At 39.4% G+C, this 23,683-nt stretch overlaps 2 protein-coding genes across 5 annotated transcripts in view; one reads left to right on the forward strand and one right to left on the reverse strand.

The window, feature by feature from the left end:
* The window catches only part of LOC127417598 (choline transporter-like protein 1), a 173,561-nt gene that overhangs the window by 96,548 nt on the left and 53,330 nt on the right, over nt 1-23,683 (forward strand). The gene's annotated exons all lie outside the window — the stretch shown is intronic.
* The window catches only part of LOC127417592 (TBC1 domain family member 2A-like), a 65,065-nt gene that overhangs the window by 6,976 nt on the left and 34,406 nt on the right, over nt 1-23,683 (reverse strand). Inside the window, exons 9-15 of one of the 2 annotated variants that reach the window (XM_051657622.1) lie at nt 20,245-20,363; nt 19,101-19,333; nt 12,921-13,304; nt 11,947-12,057; nt 11,487-11,659; nt 7,849-8,346; nt 3,988-4,108 (exon numbers count right to left, since the gene is read on the reverse strand). In XM_051657622.1, the coding sequence (XP_051513582.1) occupies nt 3,988-4,108; nt 7,849-8,346; nt 11,487-11,659; nt 11,947-12,057; nt 12,921-13,304; nt 19,101-19,333; nt 20,245-20,363 (1,639 nt within the window). Of the gene's footprint in view, nt 1-3,987; nt 4,109-7,848; nt 8,347-11,486; nt 11,660-11,946; nt 12,058-12,920; nt 13,305-19,100; nt 19,334-20,244; nt 20,364-23,683 lie in introns of those variants that run through there. The other variant, XM_051657623.1, reaches the window with a different exon arrangement.

The following is a 23,683-nucleotide window of genomic DNA, read 5'->3' on the forward strand; positions in this document are numbered from 1 at the left end:
ACCTCTCCCTCAACGTCAGTAAGACAAAGGAGCTTGTGGTGGACTTCAGGAGAAAAGAAAGTGAACACAGCCCCATCACCATCAATGGAGCACCAGTGGAGAGAGTCAGCAGCTTCAAGTTCCTGGGTGTCCACATCACTGAGGAACTCACATGGTCTGTCCACACTGAGGCCGTTGTGAAGAAGGCTCACCAGCACCTCTTCTTCCTGAGACGGCTGAGGAAGTTTGGAATGAACCACCACATCCTCACACGGTTCTACACCAGCACTGTAGAGAGCATCCTGACTGGCTGCATCACTACCTGGTACGGCAATAGCACTGCCCACAACTGCAAAGCCCTGCAAAGGGTGGTGCGAACTGCCAGACACATCATCAGAGGTGAGCTTCCCTCCCTCCAGGACATGTATACCAGGCGGGGTGTGAAAAAGCTCGGAGGATCATCAGAGACTCCAGCCACCCGAGCCATGGGCTGCTCTCACTGCTACCATCAGGCAGGCGGTATCGCAGCATCAGGACCCGCACCAGCCGACTCCATGACAGCTTCTTCCCCCAAGCAATCAGACTTTTGAACTCTTGATCTCCACGATCATAATACATCAGCACTGCACTTTATTAATCTTATTATATCACACTGGACTGTCACAAATTATTTTCACTCTTAACAACTGACTATCAACCGACAGCCTAAATGTCAATACAGCACAATACAACCTAATGTATATTTTATATATACTATATATATTATAGTATACTGTGTATTCTATATTGTGTGTATTGTATACTGTACATTGTATGTTATTATTTGTATATTGTTTTGTGTGTAATTATGTGTATATTAGATATGTAAATTGTGTTGTGTAAATCTGATGTTTATTGTAAATTGGTATATGTCTCATCACTGTCATGACTGCTATGTTGCTCAGAACTGCACCCAAGAATTTCACACACTATTGCACTTGTGTATATGGTTGTGTGACAATAAAAGTGATTTGATTTGATTTGATGGTTCGTTAAATGAAGCTTAACATTGTCTTGTGTTTGTTTTTGAGTTGCTACAGTATGCAATAGACTTACATGTCTTAAGGTCAATATTAGGTCAAAAATGGCAAAAAAAGAAACAGCTTTCTCTAGAAACTCGTCAGTCAATCATTGTTTTGAGGAATGAAGGCTATACAATGCTTGAAATTGCCAAAAAACTGAAGATTTCATACAAAGGTGTACACTACAGTTTTCAAAGACAAAGGACAACTGGCTCTAACAAGGACAGAAAGAGATGTGGAATGCCCAAATACAATTAAACAAGAGGATAAGTACATCAGAGTCACTAGTTTGAGAAATTGACACCTCACATGTCCTCAGCTGACAGCTTCATTGAATTCTACCCGCTCAACACCAGTTTCATTAATCCCATTGAGCTTTTGTGGGATCAGGTAGACTGTAAGGTGTGTGAGAAGTGCCCGACAAGACAGCCACATCTATGGCAAGTGCTACAGGAAGCGTGGGGTGAAATGTCACCCGAGTATCTGGACAAACTAACATCTAGAATGTCAAGGATCTGTAAAGCTGTCATTGCTGCACATGGAGGATTTTTTGATGAGAACTCTTTGAAGTTCTGAAAATTTTTTTCAAATTGTAATAGTAAATTTTCACGTCATTAATGTCCTGACTATACATTGTGATCAGTTGAATGCCACTTTGGTGAATAAAAATACCAATTTCTTTCCATAAGAGCAAAATCTGTACATTATTCCAAACTCTTGGCCGCCAGTGTGTACATATATATATATATATATATATATATATATACATACATACACTACTGGTCAAAAGTTTTGAAACACACATTCTTTATTATAATTTTTTTTCTTCACATTATAGAATAATAGTAAAGTCATCAAAACTATGGAATAACAGAAATGGAATTATGGGAATTATGTTGTGACTAAACAAAATCCAAAATAAATCAAAACTGTGTTATATTTTAGCATCTTCAAAGTGGTCACACTTTGCCTAGATTTTGCAGAAATGTACTCTTGGCATTTTCTCAAACAACTTGTTGAGGTATCACCCTGGGATGCTTTTTAAACAGTATTGAAGGAGTTCCCATCTATGCTGGGCACTTATTTCTTGCTTTTCTTTATTATTCGGTCCAAGTCATCCATTTCAAAAACTTTTTTTTTTTTTTAAATAAAATTTTAGTTTTGTAATGAAATAAATTAATATGGTGGGATTTTAAAAAATGAACACGTAATAACTTAAAAACGTAAATTAATCACATGTGTTGATGCGTTAACTTTTACAGCTCTAGTATTTATACAGGTGCTGGTCATATAATTAGAATATCATCAAAAAGTTGATTTATTTCACTAATTCCATTCAAAAAGTGAAACTTGTATATTATATTCATTCATTACTCACAGACTGATATATTTCAAATGTTTATTTCTTTTAATTTTGATGATTATAACTGACAACTAAGGAAAATCCCAAATTCAGTATCTCAGAAAATTAGAATATTACTTGAGACCAATACAAAGAAAGGATTTTTAGAAATCTTGGCCAACTGAAAAGTATGAACATGTACAGTACTCAATACTTAGTTGGAGCTCCTTTTGCCTGAATTTCTGCAGCAATGCGGCGTGGCATGGAGTCGATCAGTCTGTGGCACTGCTCAGGTGTTATGAGAGCCCAGGTTGCTCTGATAGTGGCCTTCAGCTCTTCTGCATTGTTGGGTCTGGCATATAGCATCTTCCTCTTCACAATACCCCATAGATTTTCTATGGGGTTAAGGTCAGGTGAGTTTGCTGGCCAATTAAGAACAGGGACACCATGGTCCTTAAACCAGATACTGGTTGCTTTGGCACTGTGTGCAGGTGCCAAGTCCTGTTGGAAAATGAAATCTGCATCTCCATAAAGTTGGTCAGCAGCAGGAAGCATGAAGTGCTCTAAAACTTCCTGGTATACGGCTGCGTTGACCATGGACCTCAGAAAACACAGTGGACCAACACCAGCAGATGACATGGCACCCCAAACCATCACTGATTGTGGAAACTTTACACTGGACCTCAAGCAACGTGGATTGTGTGCCTCTCCTCTCTTCCTCCAGACTCTGGGACCCTGATTTCCAAAGGAAATGCAAAATTTACTTTCATCAGAGAACATAACTTTGGACCACTCAGCAGCAGTCCAGTCCTTTTTGTCTTTAGCCCAGGCGAGACGCTTCAGACGCTGTCTGTTGTTCAAGAGTGGCTTGACACAAGGAATGCGACAGCTGAAACCCATGTCTTGCATACGTCTGTGCGTAGTGGTTCTCCCCCACATTTTTGAATGGGTTTTGTTTCACAATCCTCTCCAGGGTGCGGTTATCCCTATTGCTTGTACACTTTTTTCTACCACATCTTTTCCTTCCCTTCGCCTCTCTATTAATGTGCTTGGACACAGAGCTCTGTGAACAGCCAGCCTCTTTTGCAATGACCTTTTGTGTCTTGCCCTCCTTGTGCAACGTGTCAATGGTCGTCTTTTTGACAACTGTCAAGTCAGCAGTCTTCCCCATGATTGTGTAGCGTACAGAACTAGACTGAGAGACCATTTAAAGGCCTTTGCAGGTGTTTTGAGTTAATTAGCTGATTAGAGTGTGGCACCAGGTGTCTTCAATATTGAACCTTTTCACAATATTCTAATTTTCTGAGATACTGAATTTGGGATTTTCCTTAGTTGTCAGTTATAATCATCAAAATTAAAAGAAATAAACATTTGAAATATATCAGTCTGTGTGTAATGAATGAATATAATATACAAGTTTCACTTTTTGAATGGAATTAGTGAAATAAATCAACTTTTTGATGATATTCTAATTATATGACCAGCACCTGTATATTGGCATGATAACAGTCATTGGCCACTCTGCCTTTCAGAAATCAGCATCTGCCATTAAAAAACCCATTTCAGTTGACCACTACAGCAGATTCCCCAAGAAAGAGTTGTTACCTGACAGCCCACCAGGTCTTTAGTGTAGTAATCTTGAGGCATGATGTACTCCACAATCACTACCAGACACCAGAAGGCGTCTTCTTCTTTCTGCAGCACCAGCAAAGCAATGGCTGCCAGTCTGTGCAATAGCATAGATGGTGTTATTTACCAGTGATTTAGGTTATGGGGGTATACACTTTTAGGACTGTTATTTGCTGTTCAAAATAACAAGTTTGGAAAGTGGCTGATCAATAAATGACCACTAGATATCAGCATATTCCATGATAATGCATAAATAGTTTTTTTTAAGTAGTCATCAATTTGGTGAATAAGGCAGACATTACTTTAAATGTAGATTTACCTCATTTAAAAATGGTAAAGGTGAAGTGTGTAATTTCGAGCTCATTAGTGGCACCAAAAACACTTTCAAAAAGTGAAAGTTTCAAAATAATCTGCCCAAACACTCCAACCACCCCTTCTATAGACTATCTAGCCAGTAACTTTAGCTAGTAACTAAAACACAAGTCTGGTTTACATCATCAGCTTTGTTAACACTAAATTGTAAGTAGCACAGTTGATGACAAAAGCCAGGCTTCCTTTTCGAGAAGGAACTCTTGACAACCTGTAAAGAATTCCAACTATGCTGCTGTTTGTTCTTGTTTTACTACATACTCTCTGTACTTTGTAAAGTCTCTATCTGTTTTTTTATTAATTTTTTTAAGTGTCTTTCCATTGTTCAGAAAAACTAGTCAACTTTGGCAGTCTAGAATAAATGTTTTGCCTCAATTATTAACAAAACTGTCCAATTCTGCCAGATGTACCTAAATAACCATTCTATTGAACGTAAAATGTATGTAGTGGGCGTGGCCACTTTAACTTAAACGGTTATAACTCTTGAACAGAATGAGAGGTTTTCAAAACATTTTACACACTTATGTAGGAGGTCAATCTGAGGACACATGAAAAAAAAAATGTGCACCTCGGCCACTTGGTGGCGCTATACCAACGACAAAGTTAAAAAATAGCTCTAACTACGGAACAGTTGGTCCGATTGAATTTTGCATGCAGAGTCTTTGTCCGAGGTGCCATGAAGGTCTATGAGGACAGCTGCATAGCTTTAAAAAACATGGCCAAAATGACTTTCAGCAGCTATTAGACAGGGTTAAAAATGGCAGATAGAAACTAAACGTGGTAGGCCTATTCGACTCCAAGAGGTCTGTGCAAAATCTGACAAAAGTTGGAGGCGCTATCATGTTTACATGTGTGTAAATGGTTGTATATACCATGGTATAAAAAATTGTGCCCCTCTGTCTTTTGTTGGGGCTATAACAGTCAGGAATGTAGTACTAACCTAATGGTTCTGAAAAGTAAGGCACTGTATCATTGCTTTAGGTGCTAAGGAACTTTCAAATTAAACTTCATGTTTGTTGCAGGCATGTGCAGAGATGCCTCTCCGATGGAGCAGTGGTATGGCAAAAGTCATCCAAAATGAAAGCTTTTACACAAAAATAAAATGACCTTTGTATGCTTAATAGCATCTAGGGGTGTAAAAATGCATCTGTATTATGCTGAAACTTTGATTCATTGATTATGGAATTTATCAATTATAATGACTATAATAATACTCAATGTGATACAGATGCCATCTCACATTACACACGCACTCTCGCAACAGACACGGGGCTCTACTGAGGAAACAAATGTGCACTTTAAATTAACCCTTGTGCGACCTTCGGGACATTTTTGTCTTTTTCATTTTTGTTTTTTCAATCATTTTGGCTGTTAATTATTATTGGTGGAATTTTGATATTTCAACCTCAGTTCCTATAATACATCTATAATACACTGTGTACACAAAATAGTTACACTCAGGACCTTAAGGACAAAAATGTCCCCATTAAAAGTGCAATATTTGATCCCAGTGCCATTAAAGCATAAAATCATGAATTCTATGAAATTATGCTTTCATTCCGGAGCCCTGGCTTCAAAATTTGAATTTTTTATATTTTCCACCAGATGGTGCCATTTTCCTCATGTTTAGCTTATGGAGCATATACATGCTTTTTTCCTATTTTCTGTTTGCTGTATTATAGAGCACTGCAGGCCAACTGAATAAATGATACAGCTAAAATTGTATGGGTGTGTTGGTATGGATGTCAGAGTGTGTTTTTTTATGTGTGTATTGAGAAATGCGTGTGTGTGTGTGTGTGTGTGTGTGTGTGAAAAACAAACTGGAATTTAAAGGGTTAAAATCCTGAAAATGAATGAATATTTGGTAGCTATGATCAGGACTGATGTTGGTTAAAAAACTTTACTCCTTGAAAGTGGAAAATAATATTAATATATAATATTATTATGGCAGTTTTTTTACATGGACATTTTTGTCCTCGAAGGACCTCTGAGTAACTTTTTTTATTTTTACTCACAAGGTTTAAGAAAGTTTAGTTTAGATTTATGCCTCATTATTCATAATTGCGCTTGTCTATATAAGCAAAATAGGTTAATTGTTGTTCTTATACACTTAGAAAAGATAGGCGATACTGTACTGCACCTTTACTCGTGATCGTAATTTATCCTTAACTTGTTACACATAAATATGTTTTTAATTCTGTGAGCCTGCTTGGCTTAAATATCAGACTTATCTGCCTGTATAGATGACATAAAAAAATCATTATAGCAAAAAATTAATTAAGGTCACATACGCTCACACACCCACCCAGTCCGACGGAGATTGCAGAAATAATTAATTAATATATCCTAAAACAAGTATCTTTAATTTGTTTTGTTTCATTTTGTAAATATTACATTTAAGAATGACATTTGATGGATTTATATTTATATTTAACGATATGTTTAGATTTATAATTAATGTTTTTTTAAATTAATATTCTGCATGTGTAAATACACCCCAAATATATCTGTAACAAAAAATCCTAAAAAAATAAGGTATATTCTATATACATTATATTAAAGATTTACATTTAGATTTAGTATCTGCATCTGCATTTAAGATTTAGATACAGATTTAAAACAATTTTTATGTATAAATGTGTGTATGTATATATATATATATATATATATATATATATATATATATATATATATATATATATATATATTGATACATTTTTACAACATCTGAAATATAACTTTTATAACTTAAAAAAAATCTGACAAAATTGGGCAGTTTTTGTTGCTGAACATTAGGCAGTTTTTTCTAATACATTTTATTCTACACTCATCGTCAATTACACAATAAAGAACTTATTACAGGTCCCAAAAACTCACACCATTGACTGAGAAGATGATACGTTGGACCCCTCAAAAGAAGCATTTGGGTGAACAATTCATGGAGAAAAAGAAATTAGAAATAGAAACAGAAATGTGTTTTCAAAGTGCAACAGTAATTTAGACACACTTTACCTTTAAAGCTGATGTGTAATTTTTATTTTTATTTTTTGTTAATATACTTTTTTGTGCCGCAGCTAAATATGCAGAGACAACTATAAATAAGCTATTTCTAGGTTGATTCCACCTAAAAGTGTAACTGTGGTACTATCAAAACATGGCTGTGTTTGTTTGAGCTACACAGCAACATTGGCTTAAGCAATGGTGTGAGTTTGGCGTGGGACTATCTGGTTTTGCAACCAATGGAAGAGAGGAGAGTTTTCTGGAATCTTGAAAACAGTCAATATTTTTTTAATTCTGTTTGGTGATGCTAGTAGTGCAGAAGTTGCACACTTCAGCTTCACTTGCAAACAAGAACAGTTCCCTCTTTCTCACTTCTAGTGTGGCTCTGCACCAATTACCAACTGTAGAAGTTGCACTGATAACACTGTGGAAGATGATGTTTGTGTTCAGTATTGGGATTCTAAATACCTGTTGAGTCCTTGGACGTATCCCACAGTGGGATTTTGCCATGAGAAGGCCTGCAGCACTCTCTCCAGCTGTGGAATCAAAGGGCTTGAAGGAGAGAAGTGTTGATTGGTGGACAGCGTGCGATCCAGGTCCAGCTTAATCTGTCTGGGCACCAGGTGAGGTGAGGTTCTGCTCTTCTCACACAGTTCCCGATAGTGGTCAGGACAACCCTCTCTAAACAGTCTGGTTCTAGTGTGTATCAAAAAACGCCACACCTTGGCGCGGTACTCGCGTGGTAAGCCGGTCCGGAGGACACTCTTCAGTTCTGGTGATAAGGAAAGCTTCCCTTCAGGACGTCCAAACAGGAGCTGAGTGCAGCGAGCCAACAAGGGCCCGTCACATTCCTCCTGGTTCAGCAGGTTTTGAGATCGGACCTCCAGGGCCTGGATCTTAGCAAGGAGCTTCAGGTCCTCAGCTTTGTAGTCTATGGCAATTTTAAAGCCATACTCATCATAATCACTGTGGAAGATTGTGAACTGTTAGTGTTATTTGTTTTTTAACAGATACTTATAATCCAACCAACACAAAGTACAGACAGTTTTTTAAATAAAAGAAAACTCACCATTTTATATACAGTTGTGCTCAAAAGTTTGCATACCCTTGTAGAAATTGTGAAATTTTGGCATTGATTTTGAAAATATAACTGATCATGCAAAAAAACTGTCTTTTATTTATGGACTGTGATCATATGAAGCCATTTATTATCACATAGCTGTTTGGCTCCTTTTTAAATCATAATGATAACAGAAATCACCCAAATGGCCCTGATCAAAAGTTTACATACCCTTGAATGTTTGGCCTTGTTACAGACACACAAGGTGACACACACAGGTTTAAATGGTAATTAAAGGTTAAATTCCCACACCTTTGGTTTTTTAAATTGCAGTTAGTGTCTGTGTATAAATAGTCAATGAGTTTGTTAGCTCTCACGTGGATGCACTGAGCAGGCTAGATACTGAGCCATGGGGAGCAGAAAAGAACTGTCAAAAGACCTGCATAACAAGGTAATGGAACTTTATAAAGATGGAAAAGGATATAAAAAGATATCCAAAGCCTTGAAAATGCCAGTCAGTGCTGTTCAATCACTTAATAAATATATATATATATATATATATACTGGCGGCCAAACGTTTGGAATAATGTACAGATTTTGCTGTTTCGGAAGGAAATTGGTACTTTAATTCACCAAAGTGGCATTCAACTGATCACAAAGTATAGTTAGGACATTACTGATGTAAAAACAGCACCATCACTATTTGAAAAAAGTCATTTTTTATCAAATCTAGACAGGCCCCATTTCCAGCAGCCATCACTCCAACACCTTATCCTTGAGTAATCATGCTAAATTGATCATTTGGTACTAAAAATCACTTGCCATTATATCAAACACAGTTGAAAGCTATTTGGTTCATTAAATGAAGCTTAACATTGTCTTTGTGTTTGTTTTTGATTTGCCACAGTATGCAATAGACTGACATGTCTTAAGGTCAATAGTAGGACAAAAATGGCAAAAAAGGAGCAGCTTTCTCTAGAAACTCGTCAGTCAATCATTGTTTTGAGGAATGAAGGCTATACAATGCTGGAAATTGCCAAAAAACTGAAGATTTCATACAGCTGGCTCTAACAAGGACAGAAAGAGATGTGGAATGCCCAGATCCAACTAAACAAGAGGATAAGTTCATCAGAGTCTCTAGTTTGAGAAATAGATGCCTCACATGTCCTCAGCTGACAGCTTCATTGAATTCTACCCACTCAACACCAGTTTCATGTACAACAGTAAAGAGAAGACTCAGGGGTGCAGGCCTTATGGGAAGAATTGCAAAGAAAAAGCCACTTTTGAAACAGAAAAACAAAAAGAAAAGGTTAGAGTGGGCAAAGAAATACAGACATTGGACAACAGATAATTGGAAAAGAGTGTTATGGATCTTAACCCCATTGAGCTTTTGTGGGATCAGCTAGACTGTAAGGTGTGTGAGAAGTGCCCGACAAGACAGTCACATCTATGACAAGTGCTACAGGCAGCGTGGGGTGAAATGTCACCTGAGTATCTGGACAAACTGACAGCTAGAATGCCACGGATCTGTAAAGCTGTCATTGCTGCACATGGAGGATTTTTTGATGAGAAATCAGAAGCAGTTTAATTTTTTTTCAAATTGTAAAAGTAATTTTTCATGTTATTAATGTCCTGACTATACATTGTGTTCAGTTGAATGCCACTATGGTGAATAAAAGAACCAATTACTTTCCATAAGAGCAAAATCTGTACATTATTCCAAACTTTTGGCCACCAGTATGTGTGTATATATACATATATATATATATATATATATACACTTTATATTAATAGTTTTATATTTTTCCAAAAAAGATTTAATCGAATACGTAATTTATGGGATTGCAGTTAGTTCTCCCAAAAATGAAAATTCTCTCATCATTTACTCACCCTCAGCCATCCCAGATGTGTGTGACTTATTTTCTTCTGCTGAACACAAAGACTTTTAAAAGAATATTTCTGCTAGGTCCTTACAATGCAAGTGAATGGAGACCAAAACTCTGAAGCTCCAAAAAGAACATAAAGGCAGCATAAAAGTTATCCATACGATTCCAGTTGTTTAATCCATGTCTTCTGAATAGAGGTCTGCAACCCGACCCAGGCCCGACGAGACTCAACAATCTGAACAAGTACAGGCTGCATAGAGCGGACTATTGCATTGTTTCATATTATTCCAGATTGTTCTGCACCAAGAGGGGACTGTTGCATTGTTTCATTTTATTCCATATTGTTCTGCACCAAGTGAAGTTTCAGCTCATAAATGGTAAGGCAATGCTTTATTTCCCCTTCTGCTCTAGTGTACTAAGGGGCTGCTGTGCCTTGTTAAAACTGTGTATGTTTACTGTTTCAGTACTGTTACGAATATGCTATATGCTTACATAAAATACAGCCTATTGCAACAGTACTTGCTAGGAGAAGAAATTAGACAGTAAGCAATTTCGGGGTCGGGTTCGGGCTTAAAATGTGACGGTATCATTTGGGCCGGGTAGTGTGGGACAACACAGTCTCTGGTATGGGTCGGGTTTGGGTATAATTTTAAGGCCCATGCAGACCTCTACATCTGAAGCGATCCAACGTATACGCAGAGCGCTAGATGTGTAATCAAGCTTGAAATCATGATCAACAATGAGACCGCTAGTAAAAAGGAGTTACAATTTAGCCTGTTCTCATCCAAAACTGATTGGATCGCCTCAGAAGACATGGATTTAAACACTGGAGTCATATGGATTACTTTTATGCTTCCTTTATGTGCCTTTTGGAGCGACAAATTTCTGGTCACCATTCACTTGCATTGTATGGACCAACAGAGCTGAAATATTCCTCTAAATATCTTTGTTTGCGTTCAGCAGAAGAAAAAAATTCATACACATCTGGGATGGCGTGAGGGTGAGTAAATGATGAGAGATTTTCATTTTTGGTTGAACTATCCCTTAAAGTACACATTCTTGTACATTTGTCTTTTTGTCCAAGATGTCTGCTGTAAACTTTGGCTAGCCATTTTCCAACATAATACTAAGATTTCAGGCATAGAGGAAACAGTGTTTACCTGATGGGGTCTGGTTTGATGGCAGTGTTCAGATCTGTCTGAGCCACATCCTTAATCACTGACTTAATTGCCTCTCTCTGCTCCGGATTCAGTTTCTCACTCTCCAGGAGCTTCTGGAGGATTCCCAGATACCTGCTCTCCATCTGACATTTATTTGCCTCCAGGACAGCACACTGTTACACACAGTGAAGAGATAGAAGATTATCTTCCAACATGTCTTAGTGACTCCCAGGGCAATTTTTACTCAGACCTGAGGAAATTCTGACTACATTTACCTAAAATTGATGCCTTGAACTATTCACTATTGTTAAACTTTGATTCAAGATATGAGATGCATTGAATGATGTAATGTTTTGACACAGGAAACACTTGTTCAGTCTCTGTGATTATGGCAACTTCTCCAGACACAGCAGAGATGATTCCATTTCTTGTTGTAAAAGAAGTGAGAGAATCATTTCACCTTTAGTATCAGACTTTTCTCCTGCTCTGAGCTTTTCCTCCAGAGTGTTGTCAGCTGGTAGATCTCTGAGTTCAGGAACTTGTTCTGAAGTTTATATGCCTTCAAATCATCCTGAAACAAACAGCAAATAATGGGATCATGATTGCATATAGAGTAAGAGAGCCGTAAGAATGCCTGGAAGAGAAGAGTTTTTACATTTTTTCAGACTGACATGCAACTTAGAATTTCAAGGCATAGACCAAAATGAAAATTCTGTCATAATTTACTCCCCTAATGTAGTTCCAAATGCATGAGTTTCTTTCTTTCACAAACCACAAAACAGGATGTTCAGCAGAATGTTCATGTTGCTTTTTATTCATGCAACGAAAGTGAATGGTGATCAAGGGCTGTCAAGATCCAAAAATGTCAAAAAGCACCCTATCAGAAGTCATTATGACTCATGTGCTATACTCCAAGTGTGCTTAAGCAAAACAGTAGCTTTGTGTGAGGAACAGACTGAAATTTAAATTTAAGGTCTCAAATCTCATTCATGCAAACACATGAGATCAAGACACATGAGAACCTACAGCTTTTGGCATCATTGATGTCAAACATTCTGTGACATGTCTTGATGCAAAATATTTGAATATATGTGAACGTACAGCTATTGTAAAGAAGAAAATTATCAGTGAATAACGATTTAAATTTTAGTCTGTTTCTCACACAAAGCTATCATATATCTTTAGAAGACTTGGAATAAAGCGCATGAGTCACATGGACTACTGTTATGATCCTTAAATGTTTTTTTGAGCTGGTCACCATTCACTTTCATTGAATGGAAAAGAGCAATGTGAACATTCTGCTAAAGTTCTCCTTATGTGATCCATGGAAAAAAGAAAGTCATACAGGTTTGGAATTTTTGATTATAATTTCATTTTGTGTGAACTATTCCTTAAATTACATTGGAGAAAAGGCTACTACAAATAATTTCTCACTTTCAAATTCTCATTCTCCAAAGTCAACTGTTTAAATGTCTCTGACTTCACACCATCAGTGCATTGCTGGTTGGCGCCACAGGCTTCCAGCTTCTCAGATATCTTCAGTATGACTTCCTGCTTGGCCTGGTTCTTCTGCATCAGGAGCTGCACTCTGTCCTGGAGCTCAGCAACATGGGCATCCCGCTGACTCAGGTCCCTCTGTAGAGTCTCGTTCTCCAGCTGCAGGGAGTCCACGCGGTCTTGTAGCTCGGCCACGTGCCGCTCGCCGTGTCTGAGGAGCTCCAGCCACTCCTGCTCACCCTCAGCTGCTAGAAACTGAGCACAGGTGTGCTTCTCCAGCTGGGCAGCTTCCAGCACCTTATGTAACAGCAACACCAACTCCTAGCAACATATAGAAACACTTTAATATTAGACAGATTAGACACACTGAGATGCTCTTTACACACATAATATAATAACTAGGGCTGCCGATTTAACATGTTAATTCAGTGAGAATAATTATATAAAAAAAGGTGTTAAAAAATTAACACAAGTAATCTTCCCCCAGGACTGTAACAAGAAATTTTCCTGCCATCAGAGCAATTCAAGCTTAAAGTACCACCTTCATGTTTTTGCGATTCACAGTAAGCAGGAGGCAGTAAGTGCAACTCCATCTGTATAGGCAACAACTACACTCACCGACAGCAGACAGCTCAAGATGAGGACGCATTCTTGCATTCAAACACAGATGGATGGAGTACAACTCCGAATGCAGGGGTTTTGAGATCTGGCTTTTTAAGTTTCAAACTATGTTTAAATTGACAGTGTCCTAACAACATTGTGTTTATGACGCAACCAAAGTGAGACGCTTCAAAAGCGACCATCTGATGAATGTATACATTGATGTGTCCTTAGAAAAGCCTTTATAATAAGTCTACTTCAAACAGATTTTCAATTTAATAGCAAAACGGGTTTCTGTGGACTTTAGGACAATAATCAGCTTGTGTTCAATGATCTGGAAATAATATATTGCCTTCTAAAGCTGCATTTTGTATTGTCTAATCAATGCATTACTCATCTGCTACAATAATGTCATTTATTTGATCAGAATTATTATATTTATTATACAATATTTTTAAATTATTAAAATATAATTATTTAAAATTATTTAATCATTACATTTTGATTTTATTTGGGGGCCTTTCTCTGCAAATATTGATATTTTCAATTAATTACAATTAATAATCAGCATAGCATGTAATTAATTTTTTTAATTCATTGACAGCCCTAATAATAACATTTACTTTTATAAAATATGATAGAATATAACATACTGTATAATTATATAAGCATATATTATTGAATTAAGTTTAATAAAATAATACTAACATATATTATTTGCATTTTGTCGAGTTTTATAAAACTATAAAATGTGTTCAGTGTAGTAGTTTAAAATATAATAATATAAATATGTAGTGTATATCACTAGATATAGCCGCAGGACACATCGCGTGGCCATCACGCCGGTCACCGTCTCTTCAGCCCTTGGACCAACCTCTCGTTTCTACCGGCAGGTGTTCCCCTATAGCAGGTCTCCAGATGCGTTGTGGTCACGACAGACGCCTCCAAAATGGGCTGGGGCGCTGTTTGCAACGGGCACGCAGCTGCCGGCTTATGGACGGGCCCACGGCTGCGTTGGCACATCAACTGCCTCGAGTTGTTGGCAATTCTGCTCGCCCTGTGGAGGTTCTGGCCATTGATCCAGGGCAAGCACGTGTTAGTTCAGACAGACAACACTGCAACGGTAGCATATGTCAACCGCCAAGGCGGTCTGCACTCTCGTTGTATGTCACAACTCGCCCGCTGTCTCCACCTCTGGAGTCAGCAGCATTTCAAGTCGCTGCGAACCACTCATATCTTGGGCGACCTCAACACTGCAGCGGATGCGCTGTCACAACAGGTTACCCTCAGGGGAGGGTGGAGACTCCACCCTCAGGTGGTCCAGCTGATTTGGAGTCGATTTGGACAGGCACAGGCAGACCTGTTCGCCTCCCAAAAATCCTCAGACTGCCTGCTCTGGTACGCCCTGACCTAGGCACCTCTCGGCATAGACGCGCTGGCACACAGCTGGCCTCGTGGCCTACGCAAATATGCGTTTCCCCCAGTGAGCCTACTTGCACAGACTCTGTGCAAGGTCAGGGAGGACGAGGAGCAGGTCGTCCTGGTAGCACCCTACTGGCCCACCCAGACGTGGTTCTCGGACCTCAAGCTCCTCGCGACTGTCGTTGCTGTGTCCGGTGCGCACTTTACGCATCTATTTGGATTGCACACAGAGCTTTAGTATCTCTGAGCAGCTCTTTGTCTGCTTTGGTGCACAGCGGAAAGGAAGCTCATTGACGCCATAGCTATGGCATATCATGCCCAGGACGTGCCGGCCCCGGTAGGGCTATGAGCCCATTCTACCAGGGGTGTAGCGGCCTCCTGGGCCCTGGCCAGCGGTGTCTCTCTAACAGACATTTGCAGAGCAGCGGACTGGGCAACACCCAACACCTTTGCAAGGTTCTACAACCTCCGGGTGGAACCGGTTTCATCCCAGGTAGTGGCATGCAATACAAGTGGATAAGCCCGGGATTGCCGGCCGGGTGTATCGCTTGAACATAGGGCCTTTCACCTCCTCTGAGCTGAAGACGTGCACCATTAATTCCCAGTAGTGTTCACAAACTATGTTCCCTGGTTGACTTCCTCCGAGCCTGGTGGCAGTCGAGTTTTTGGAGATACTCGCTGCCGACCCAGTACATGTGCTAATTAAGAGCCCTGTTCTGGGGTAGGTGCTCCGCATGTGGCGGTTCCCTGTTAGGTAACCCCATGCGATGTATATCTTCCACTAATTCGTTTCCCTGTTGGCAAACTGCGTCTTCCTTTGGCAGAGCCCCCTCTGCCACAGTCTCCATGTTTGTAGTAACTCCTCCCCTGTTGGGTAGGATCTACCATGAGACTTCTCCACATGGTCGGCAAGACCATGTGACGTATTTTCCACTTAAATATCCCCCCCTCTCTTTGGGCAAGGTGTGGTCTCCACGGTGTCCTCCCCTTGTTAGGGACACCCCCCGACTAGACCTGGCAGCCCAGTCGGAAAAGAGGCCACGACTGTCTCTATCTTTTGGGTAGTCAACTTGTCCCCAAAGGGCCATTCGACACTCATAACTATGTTGGGGGAGGTTACGTGTCAGCCTGGTGTGCTGGCTACGAGGCACACACTTGTCACACACCGACAGTTCATGTAACACAGTTCAGCCAGTTGCGGCGTTTTGTATAGGGACCCCTAGTGTCACTACATCGACACAACGTCGAGTGAGCGACAGATAGGGAACGTCCTGGTTACTTGCGTAACCTCCGTTCCCTGATGGAGGGAACAAGACTTTGTGTCCCTCTTGCCACAACGCTGAACTACCTGCTGAAATGGCTGGACCTTTTCTCGGCTCCTCAGCATAAAACCTGAATGAATGGTTGCATACCAGCTCCTTTTATACCCGTATGTCCAGGGGAGTGGCATGCAAATACCACTCGCCAATTTTCATTGGCCTTTTATCAAAGACCAGAGGTGTCTCGGGCTCCCAGGAGTGACCCCTAGTGTCACTACATCAACACAACGTCTCGTTCCCTCCATCAGGGAACGGAGGTTACGCAAGTAAACAGGACGATTTTGATTTAAACTCTGTTTTCCATAGTTTTTTATCACAGTCCATTGGGGTGCAAATAGCCACCCATTAATATTATGCAAGTCAATAGAACCCTGTCTCTATGATGTTCTCAGGGTTTCTGCAGGTTTGAAGTAATGAAATTTAAGACATTTTAAGACTTTTTAAGGCCAAATAAAAGAAAAATTTAAGACCACTTTCGCAATAATAATAATAATAATAATACAAATTAAATAATGAATTAGCTGGTAAATACAAAACCTATTTGAGACTACTTGGATGTCTCTGGACATGTTTTTTTTTTATATTTTATTGTGCATTTATGTGTTTTCTTTTTTTTTTAAATAAGTTAATATAACATTACAATTCTAAATTAATTCATTAAGAATGCACGTAGCCTAAAGTATGTAGCCTATATTGTGACCCTTCACTTTTGTCACTTGCTTTCCAGCAAGACGTGACGCAATATACCAGTGCTTTGGCAATGTCACCGCTTATGTCAAACACGGAAGTGGTGGCAAAAACCATGCGCAAAAAGTAAACTTTTATCGGATTACGTTGTTGAAAAATTATTCCTACGGCTCTCGTTGACTGCTTTGGCTTCAAAATCATCAACAGAGCTGACTGGACTGAGGAGATCATTTAAACTCACAACTTTGCAGCAAAAATTTATAGCGAACATGATTACATGTTTGTTATTAACTCATTTCATTATAGTAATTGTATCGCTAAGAATATGTTTGTATTTATGATGGTTTGGTGATGTCATACTTTCGTTTAATCCTCTAATCTGTCAAATCTAACACAACAATCAGTGGGCTTTCTGCCACCACTTACTGCGCATGCGCTGACATTTTTGTAAACAAGAGGATTGGTCTATAGACCTTATTCACAGTAGTGCCATGTTTGATTTTTAATGGGAATGGAAATGAAGCTGTGAGGGATAGACTTACCATCTCTTCAATGGCATGCACGGTATAAATCTGTAAAAAGCTCCAATATCCCATCTGATTTTCCACAACACAACCATTGAAGAGACTGTACGTCTATCCCTCACAGTCTCGTTGTCATTCTTGTCAAAAATGAAACATGGCACTGCTGTAAATAAGGTCTAGCATGTGCTGAAGAACATTTATATATTTTTTCTTGGCAGGTACCTTTACCAAATACTTCAACAGGTAAATTAAAGGGCAGTTCATTTAAAAATCTGTCATCACTGCTCACCCTTGAGTCTGTATGAATTTTTCTCTGCCGTGGAACAAAAAAGGAGATGTTAAGCAAAACGTTTAGTCTCATTCACTGTCACTGCATCTTGTTTTTCATTCAATGTAAGTGAATGGTGACTGAAACTTCCTAATATCTCCTGATATCCACTGAAATAAGAAAGTCATACAGGTTTGCAACAGCATGAAATTAAGTGATGACAGTTTTCATTTTTGTGTGAAATATCTCGTCAGTCACCTTAAAAATGGCCATTTAAAGTTGACAATATGTATTGAAAATGTTAACAGTTTAAATTATGAAAGAGAACTGTGCTGCATCATTAGCAATGATGTATATTGAAAACAGATTATATACTAAATATTAAATATAGATAATATATTTTCATATTATGTATATTATTAATATTATAATTTATATAATTATATTATTATTGTTTTGTATATTATAATTTTTTTTTTAAATTGATTCAGATGGCAGAGAAAATACCAGTATATGTCAGATGGAGCTCAAGAGAGGTGGAGATGAGAGATATAACAGGTGTAACTCTGCCGCTGAGTAGTTCTGTTAGCTTTACAATTCTTGTCAAAGGTGATGTAAAATAAGGAAGCGCCACGATTTGAAAGGTGTCAAAAGACCGCTCTAACCTTGCGTGCTTGCAAATTGCAACGCTGACAGCTTTGTCGATTACAGGCAGGAGTGTTAACGCATCGCTCGCTTACAGAGACACAAAATAACGGCATTTGCATTTCTGATTAACGGGTTTATGAAGGTTTATACATGTGTAACATCGTAAGTTCAGTAAAAATGCGCTTCCCTGTGCACGCTCACACTAAACTCAAGCGTCAGCTGCTAAATGATGGATGCACGAGAGAGAGAGAGAGAGAGAGAGAGAGAGAGAGAGATGATTTTGACTCACGCAGATTCTGCTGTTTTAAGCATCTTTTCTATTCACGCCCCAAAATTTAAGACCTCAGCAAACGAAATTTAAGACTTCTTGTAATTTTTTAAAGATATTTAAGACTTTTTATGGCATTACATTTTAAAAAGTAAATGTAAGACTTTTTAAGACTTTTTAAGGACCCGCGGTAACCCTGGTTCTGGTCCCTTGATGGTTGGAACAAACCTCTAACTTTAAGAATGAGCAATAGTAATAGTGATGCTTGTTTTAGCAGGTACAACAAATTATACATTATAATGAAACAAAGTTTTAGTTTTTCAATAATCCAGCAGGAGATGAAGCTACAGTTGATATCCAGTGTTACTGTGCGCACTTTACCTTCTGTGCTTTGACCTCATCAGCCAGTGAGAGTTTCTCCTGATGAAGGCGAGATGTGTGTTCAAGAGCATTAGCATCCTTAAGTTCCAGAGGTTTGGATTTTTCTGTGCAACACTTCCTGTTTTGTGGCATGCTGTAGAGACGGTGATCATGGTGGATTTCGTGCAGGCTCTCACACCTGCCGTTAGAGGATTCTGGTGTTTGAGAGGAGCCAGGTGTGGGGACAGGCAAAGCTGTGGAGGACGAGTGGTCATGAGATGGTGAAATTGGTGAAGCGAGTAATTTCTGCACCACTAGTGGCACTAAACAGAATTGCAAAAATAATTACTGTTTTCAAACAGACAGTCCCGCCCCAAACTCATGCAATTGGTTGAGCCAATGTTGCTGTGTCAGGCAGTGTTTACACTTTTGGGGAATCTACCTATGTTAAAAATAGTTATAACTTTTACATATTGGCTATACTCTACAAATTAAGCTGGGAAAGGAGAAACAGATAAAAAATTACACACATTTTTGTGTAATTGTTTTACAGCAGTGGTGTAAGAATGATCTGAAAAGTGGGGGAACACATTATCAAACTTATCAGCTTGGCTCATAAATATTAATTATGTGACACATGAATTTAAAGTAATAATTCACCCAAAAAATGAAAACTTTCAAGCTTCATGAACATGCCAAAGAGACTGCTGATGTTAAGATTTATAATGAATAAGGAGTTCAATTTTGGTAAAATTCTCACCCAAAAACTGTGAATTGCTTCAGAAGACATGGATCAGACCCTTCGAGTCGTATAGATTACCTTTTATGAAGCATTTGTGTCCTTTTTGGAGCCTTACAATTTTGTATGGATATAAACGCATCATAAATCCATTAAAATATCTGTTTGTTTTCCACGGAAGAAAAAAGTCATAAACATCTGGGATAGCATAAGGGATGTAAATGATGAGAAAATTTTCATTTTTGGGTGAACTATCCATTTAAAACATTACACTTTTTTCTTTGCACTTTGCCAAGCAAAATAAACTCTAAATATAACTTAAATATAATAATTAATTCCAAAAAAATCTAAATGGTTTAATAATTATAATGGTTGCAACACCACAGTGTTACAATAATTTTTTGGTGAGAAAGTGGTGATGCCTACTTGATGTCTTAGATGAAAGTGCTTTTTGGGTGTCACTTGGGTCATGATCAGCATCCACATGGAAAACACTCTGACGAAATTCCCGTGACTGTCGGCGAAGCAGACTATACATTGTATTCCTGTAATACAAACACAGATACATCTCTCAAGAAATAAATTACAATAATAACTATACTATTATAATACTATTTTTATTAACATAGGCTCCGTTCTTTCAGAATATATCCCTGTTCGTTTTAAATTATGTAATCAGTTGTAATCAGTATGAATTTTGACTTTGCACATTATGGGTTTTCATGTTGTTTTATTCAGAAATAGCATTGACACAAATGTCTCCTTCCTAAATCCTCATTAAGACAGATGTGTTTCCTATGTAGGTATTTACACTTAGCTCCTACATGAGTCTTTACTAATTGGCTTGCTTTCCAATTAGGTGTGCACATTACATTTACACTTTGGGCATGGCCATGAAGTTTTGGTATTTTCGTGCAAACATGCGCTAAATCTAGGCACAAGTGGATTGGTGAAATTTCACGCGCAAAGTGCTAATAGGCTGGGTTGAGTGCAATTTAATTTGTAGGTTCTTTTCCGGTTATTGCACCGTATGCGTATTATTATATAGTCAATTCCCTGTCAAGCACCTGCGATATAAACAAAGACAGCACATTCAGAAGAAGTTGGTATAGTGTAAATGGACTATATGCAATGAATTAGAAGAATAGAAATATGGACTTACATTCTTTTGTGCATTAACTGCGCCCTTATTGAATATCAGGCATATTTCTATGACAGTGTCACAATCCTTTCATTCACATGGATAATGTGATTCTCATGATTTGGATGTACGCTCCATTAAATTATAGAGTAGTAAGTTTTGCTAATCAAACTGATCTACTGACACAGAAATCATGGCTAGAATTAACAGTGATTGTATTGCCCTTCCAGGTTAGGCTGTGGATCGAAAGATCTTGTTTTACTTTTTTTGCACACACCACATCTACCAGTCGATTTTGCTTTAAAAATTTATTTATTGAAACAAAAAACGTAAACCAAAAATATTTCTAAATTCAAATTACATTTCAAACTAAACAAAAATATAATTAAAATAACGAAGTGGTAAAAAAAAAAAATTATATAACCACCACCCGTTTTACTGTAATAGAGCAGGCGAGGAATGAGGATCTAAATGCAGCTTTTTAATAAAACAAAGGTAATCCAGGTAACTCACAACATAACGAAACAAAACACAGGGAACAAAGTAATGAGCACAGCGTAATACATGTGAAGACTGACAAAGAACCAGGGGAAAACCAGGGCTTAAATACACAAGGGAAAACAAGGGAAAGAGGAACACCTGGGGAACCAATCAGGGTAAAACCAATCATGAAAAGAATCTTCAATGGACTACAAAACTAACAGGAAACAGGAACAGGGAAACTAAACAAGAATTTCAACATAAGTCAATGCAAACACAGGGAATACGTGATAGAGCCCCCCCTTAAAGAGCGGATTCCAGACGCTCTACAAAAAAACTAATTGTCCATGGGGTGTGAGGGAAAGGGGGGTACAGGCAGTTCAAGGGGGCACAATGGGCAATGGGAGCAGAGGAACAAGGCAAAGACAGGGAGGCTTGAGACCAAGGCGGAGCCGGAGGGATGGAGAGCTAGGGCGACGCTGCAGGCTAGGAGGACCAAGCTGGAGCCAGAGGTTGTGAGGGCTGAGGTGGAGCTGGGGGCTCGGAAGACCATGGCAGAGCCGGTGGGAGTGAGGACCAAGGAGACCAGAGCAGATCAGGTGGATGGCCAGGAGACCAAGGAGACCAGAGCAGATCAGGCAGGTGGCCAGGAGACCAAGGAGACCAAAGCAGATCAGGCGGACAGCCAGGAGACCAAGGAGACCAGAGCAGATCAGGCGAAAGGCCAGGAGTCCAAGAAGACCAGAGCAGATCAGGCAGACGGCCAGGAAACCAAGGAGACCAGAGCAGATCAGGCGGATGGCCAGGAGACCAAGGAGACCAGAGCAGATCAGGCGGACGGCCAGGAGACCAAGGAGATGGGGACTGGGTTAGGAGTCCTGGTAGGCGACCACAGGGCCGAGACAGGGTCAGGAGGCCTGGGAGGCGGCCGCAGGGCCGAGACAGGGTCAGGAGGCCTGGGAGGCGGCTGCAGGGCTGAGACAGGGTCAGGAGGCCTGGGAGGTGGCCGCAGGGCCGAAACAGGGTCAGGAGGCCTGAGAGGTGGCCACAAGACAGGGACTGGGTCAGGCGGTGGAGCCACTATAAGATGAGTCTCTGGTAAGGTGGACGCAACCGCTGGAGGAATGGTCTCTGGGGGAGCGGGCGGAGCTGCTGAAGGAGGAGTTTCTAGGGGAGCGGGCGGAGCCGCTGGAGGAATAGTCTCTGGGGGACCGGGTGGAGTACCTCGTTGCTTGATATCATTGGAAAATCAAAAGAATTCAGCCAAGACCTCAGAAAACAAATTGTGGACATCCACAAGTCTGGTTCATCCTTGGGAGCAACTTCCAAATGCCTGAAGGTACCACGTTCATCTGTACAAACAATAGTATGTAAGTATAAACACCATTTGACCATGCAGCCATCATACCGCTCAGGAAGGAGACACATTCTGTTTCCTAGAGACGAACGTAGTTTGGTGCAAAAAGTGCAAATCAATCCCAGAACAACAGCAATGGACCTTGTGAAGATGCTGGAGGAAACAGGTAGACAAGTATCTACATCCACAGTAAGACGAGTCCTATATCAACATCACCTGAAAGGCTGCTTAGCAAGGAAGAAGCCAGACTACAGTTTGCAAGTGCACATAGGGACAAAGATCTTAGTTTTTGGAGAAATGTCCTCTGGTCTAATGAAACAAAAATGTAACTGTTTGGCAATAATTACCATCGTTATGTTTGGAGGAAAAAGGGTGAGGCTTGTAAGCTTAAGAACATCATCCCAACCGTGAAGCATGGGGGTGGTAGCATCATGTTGTGGGAGTGCTTCGCTGCAGGAGGGACTGGTGCACTTCACAAAATAGATGGCATCATGAGGAAGGAAAATTATGTGGATATATTGAAGCAACGTCTCAAGACATCAGCCATCAAGTTAAAGCTCGGTCGCAAATGGGTCTTCCAAATGGACAATGACCCCAAGTATACCTCCAAAGTTGTGGCAAAATGGCTTAAGCACAACAAAGTCAAGGTATTGGTTATTGTGAGAAGCTTGTGGAAGGCTATCCAAAATGCTTGACCCAAGTTAAACAATTTAAATGCAATGCTACCAAACACTAACAAAGTGTATGTAAACTTCTGACCCACTGGGAATGTGATTAAAGAAATAAAAGCTGAAATAAATCATTCTCTACTATTATTCTGACATTTCACATTCTTAAAATAGTGATCCTAACTGACATAAGACAGGGAATATTTTCTACGATTAAAT

This window comes from Myxocyprinus asiaticus, chromosome 27 (genome assembly GCF_019703515.2).
Source record: "Myxocyprinus asiaticus isolate MX2 ecotype Aquarium Trade chromosome 27, UBuf_Myxa_2, whole genome shotgun sequence".
Lineage (NCBI taxonomy): Eukaryota > Metazoa > Chordata > Actinopteri > Cypriniformes > Catostomidae > Myxocyprinus > Myxocyprinus asiaticus.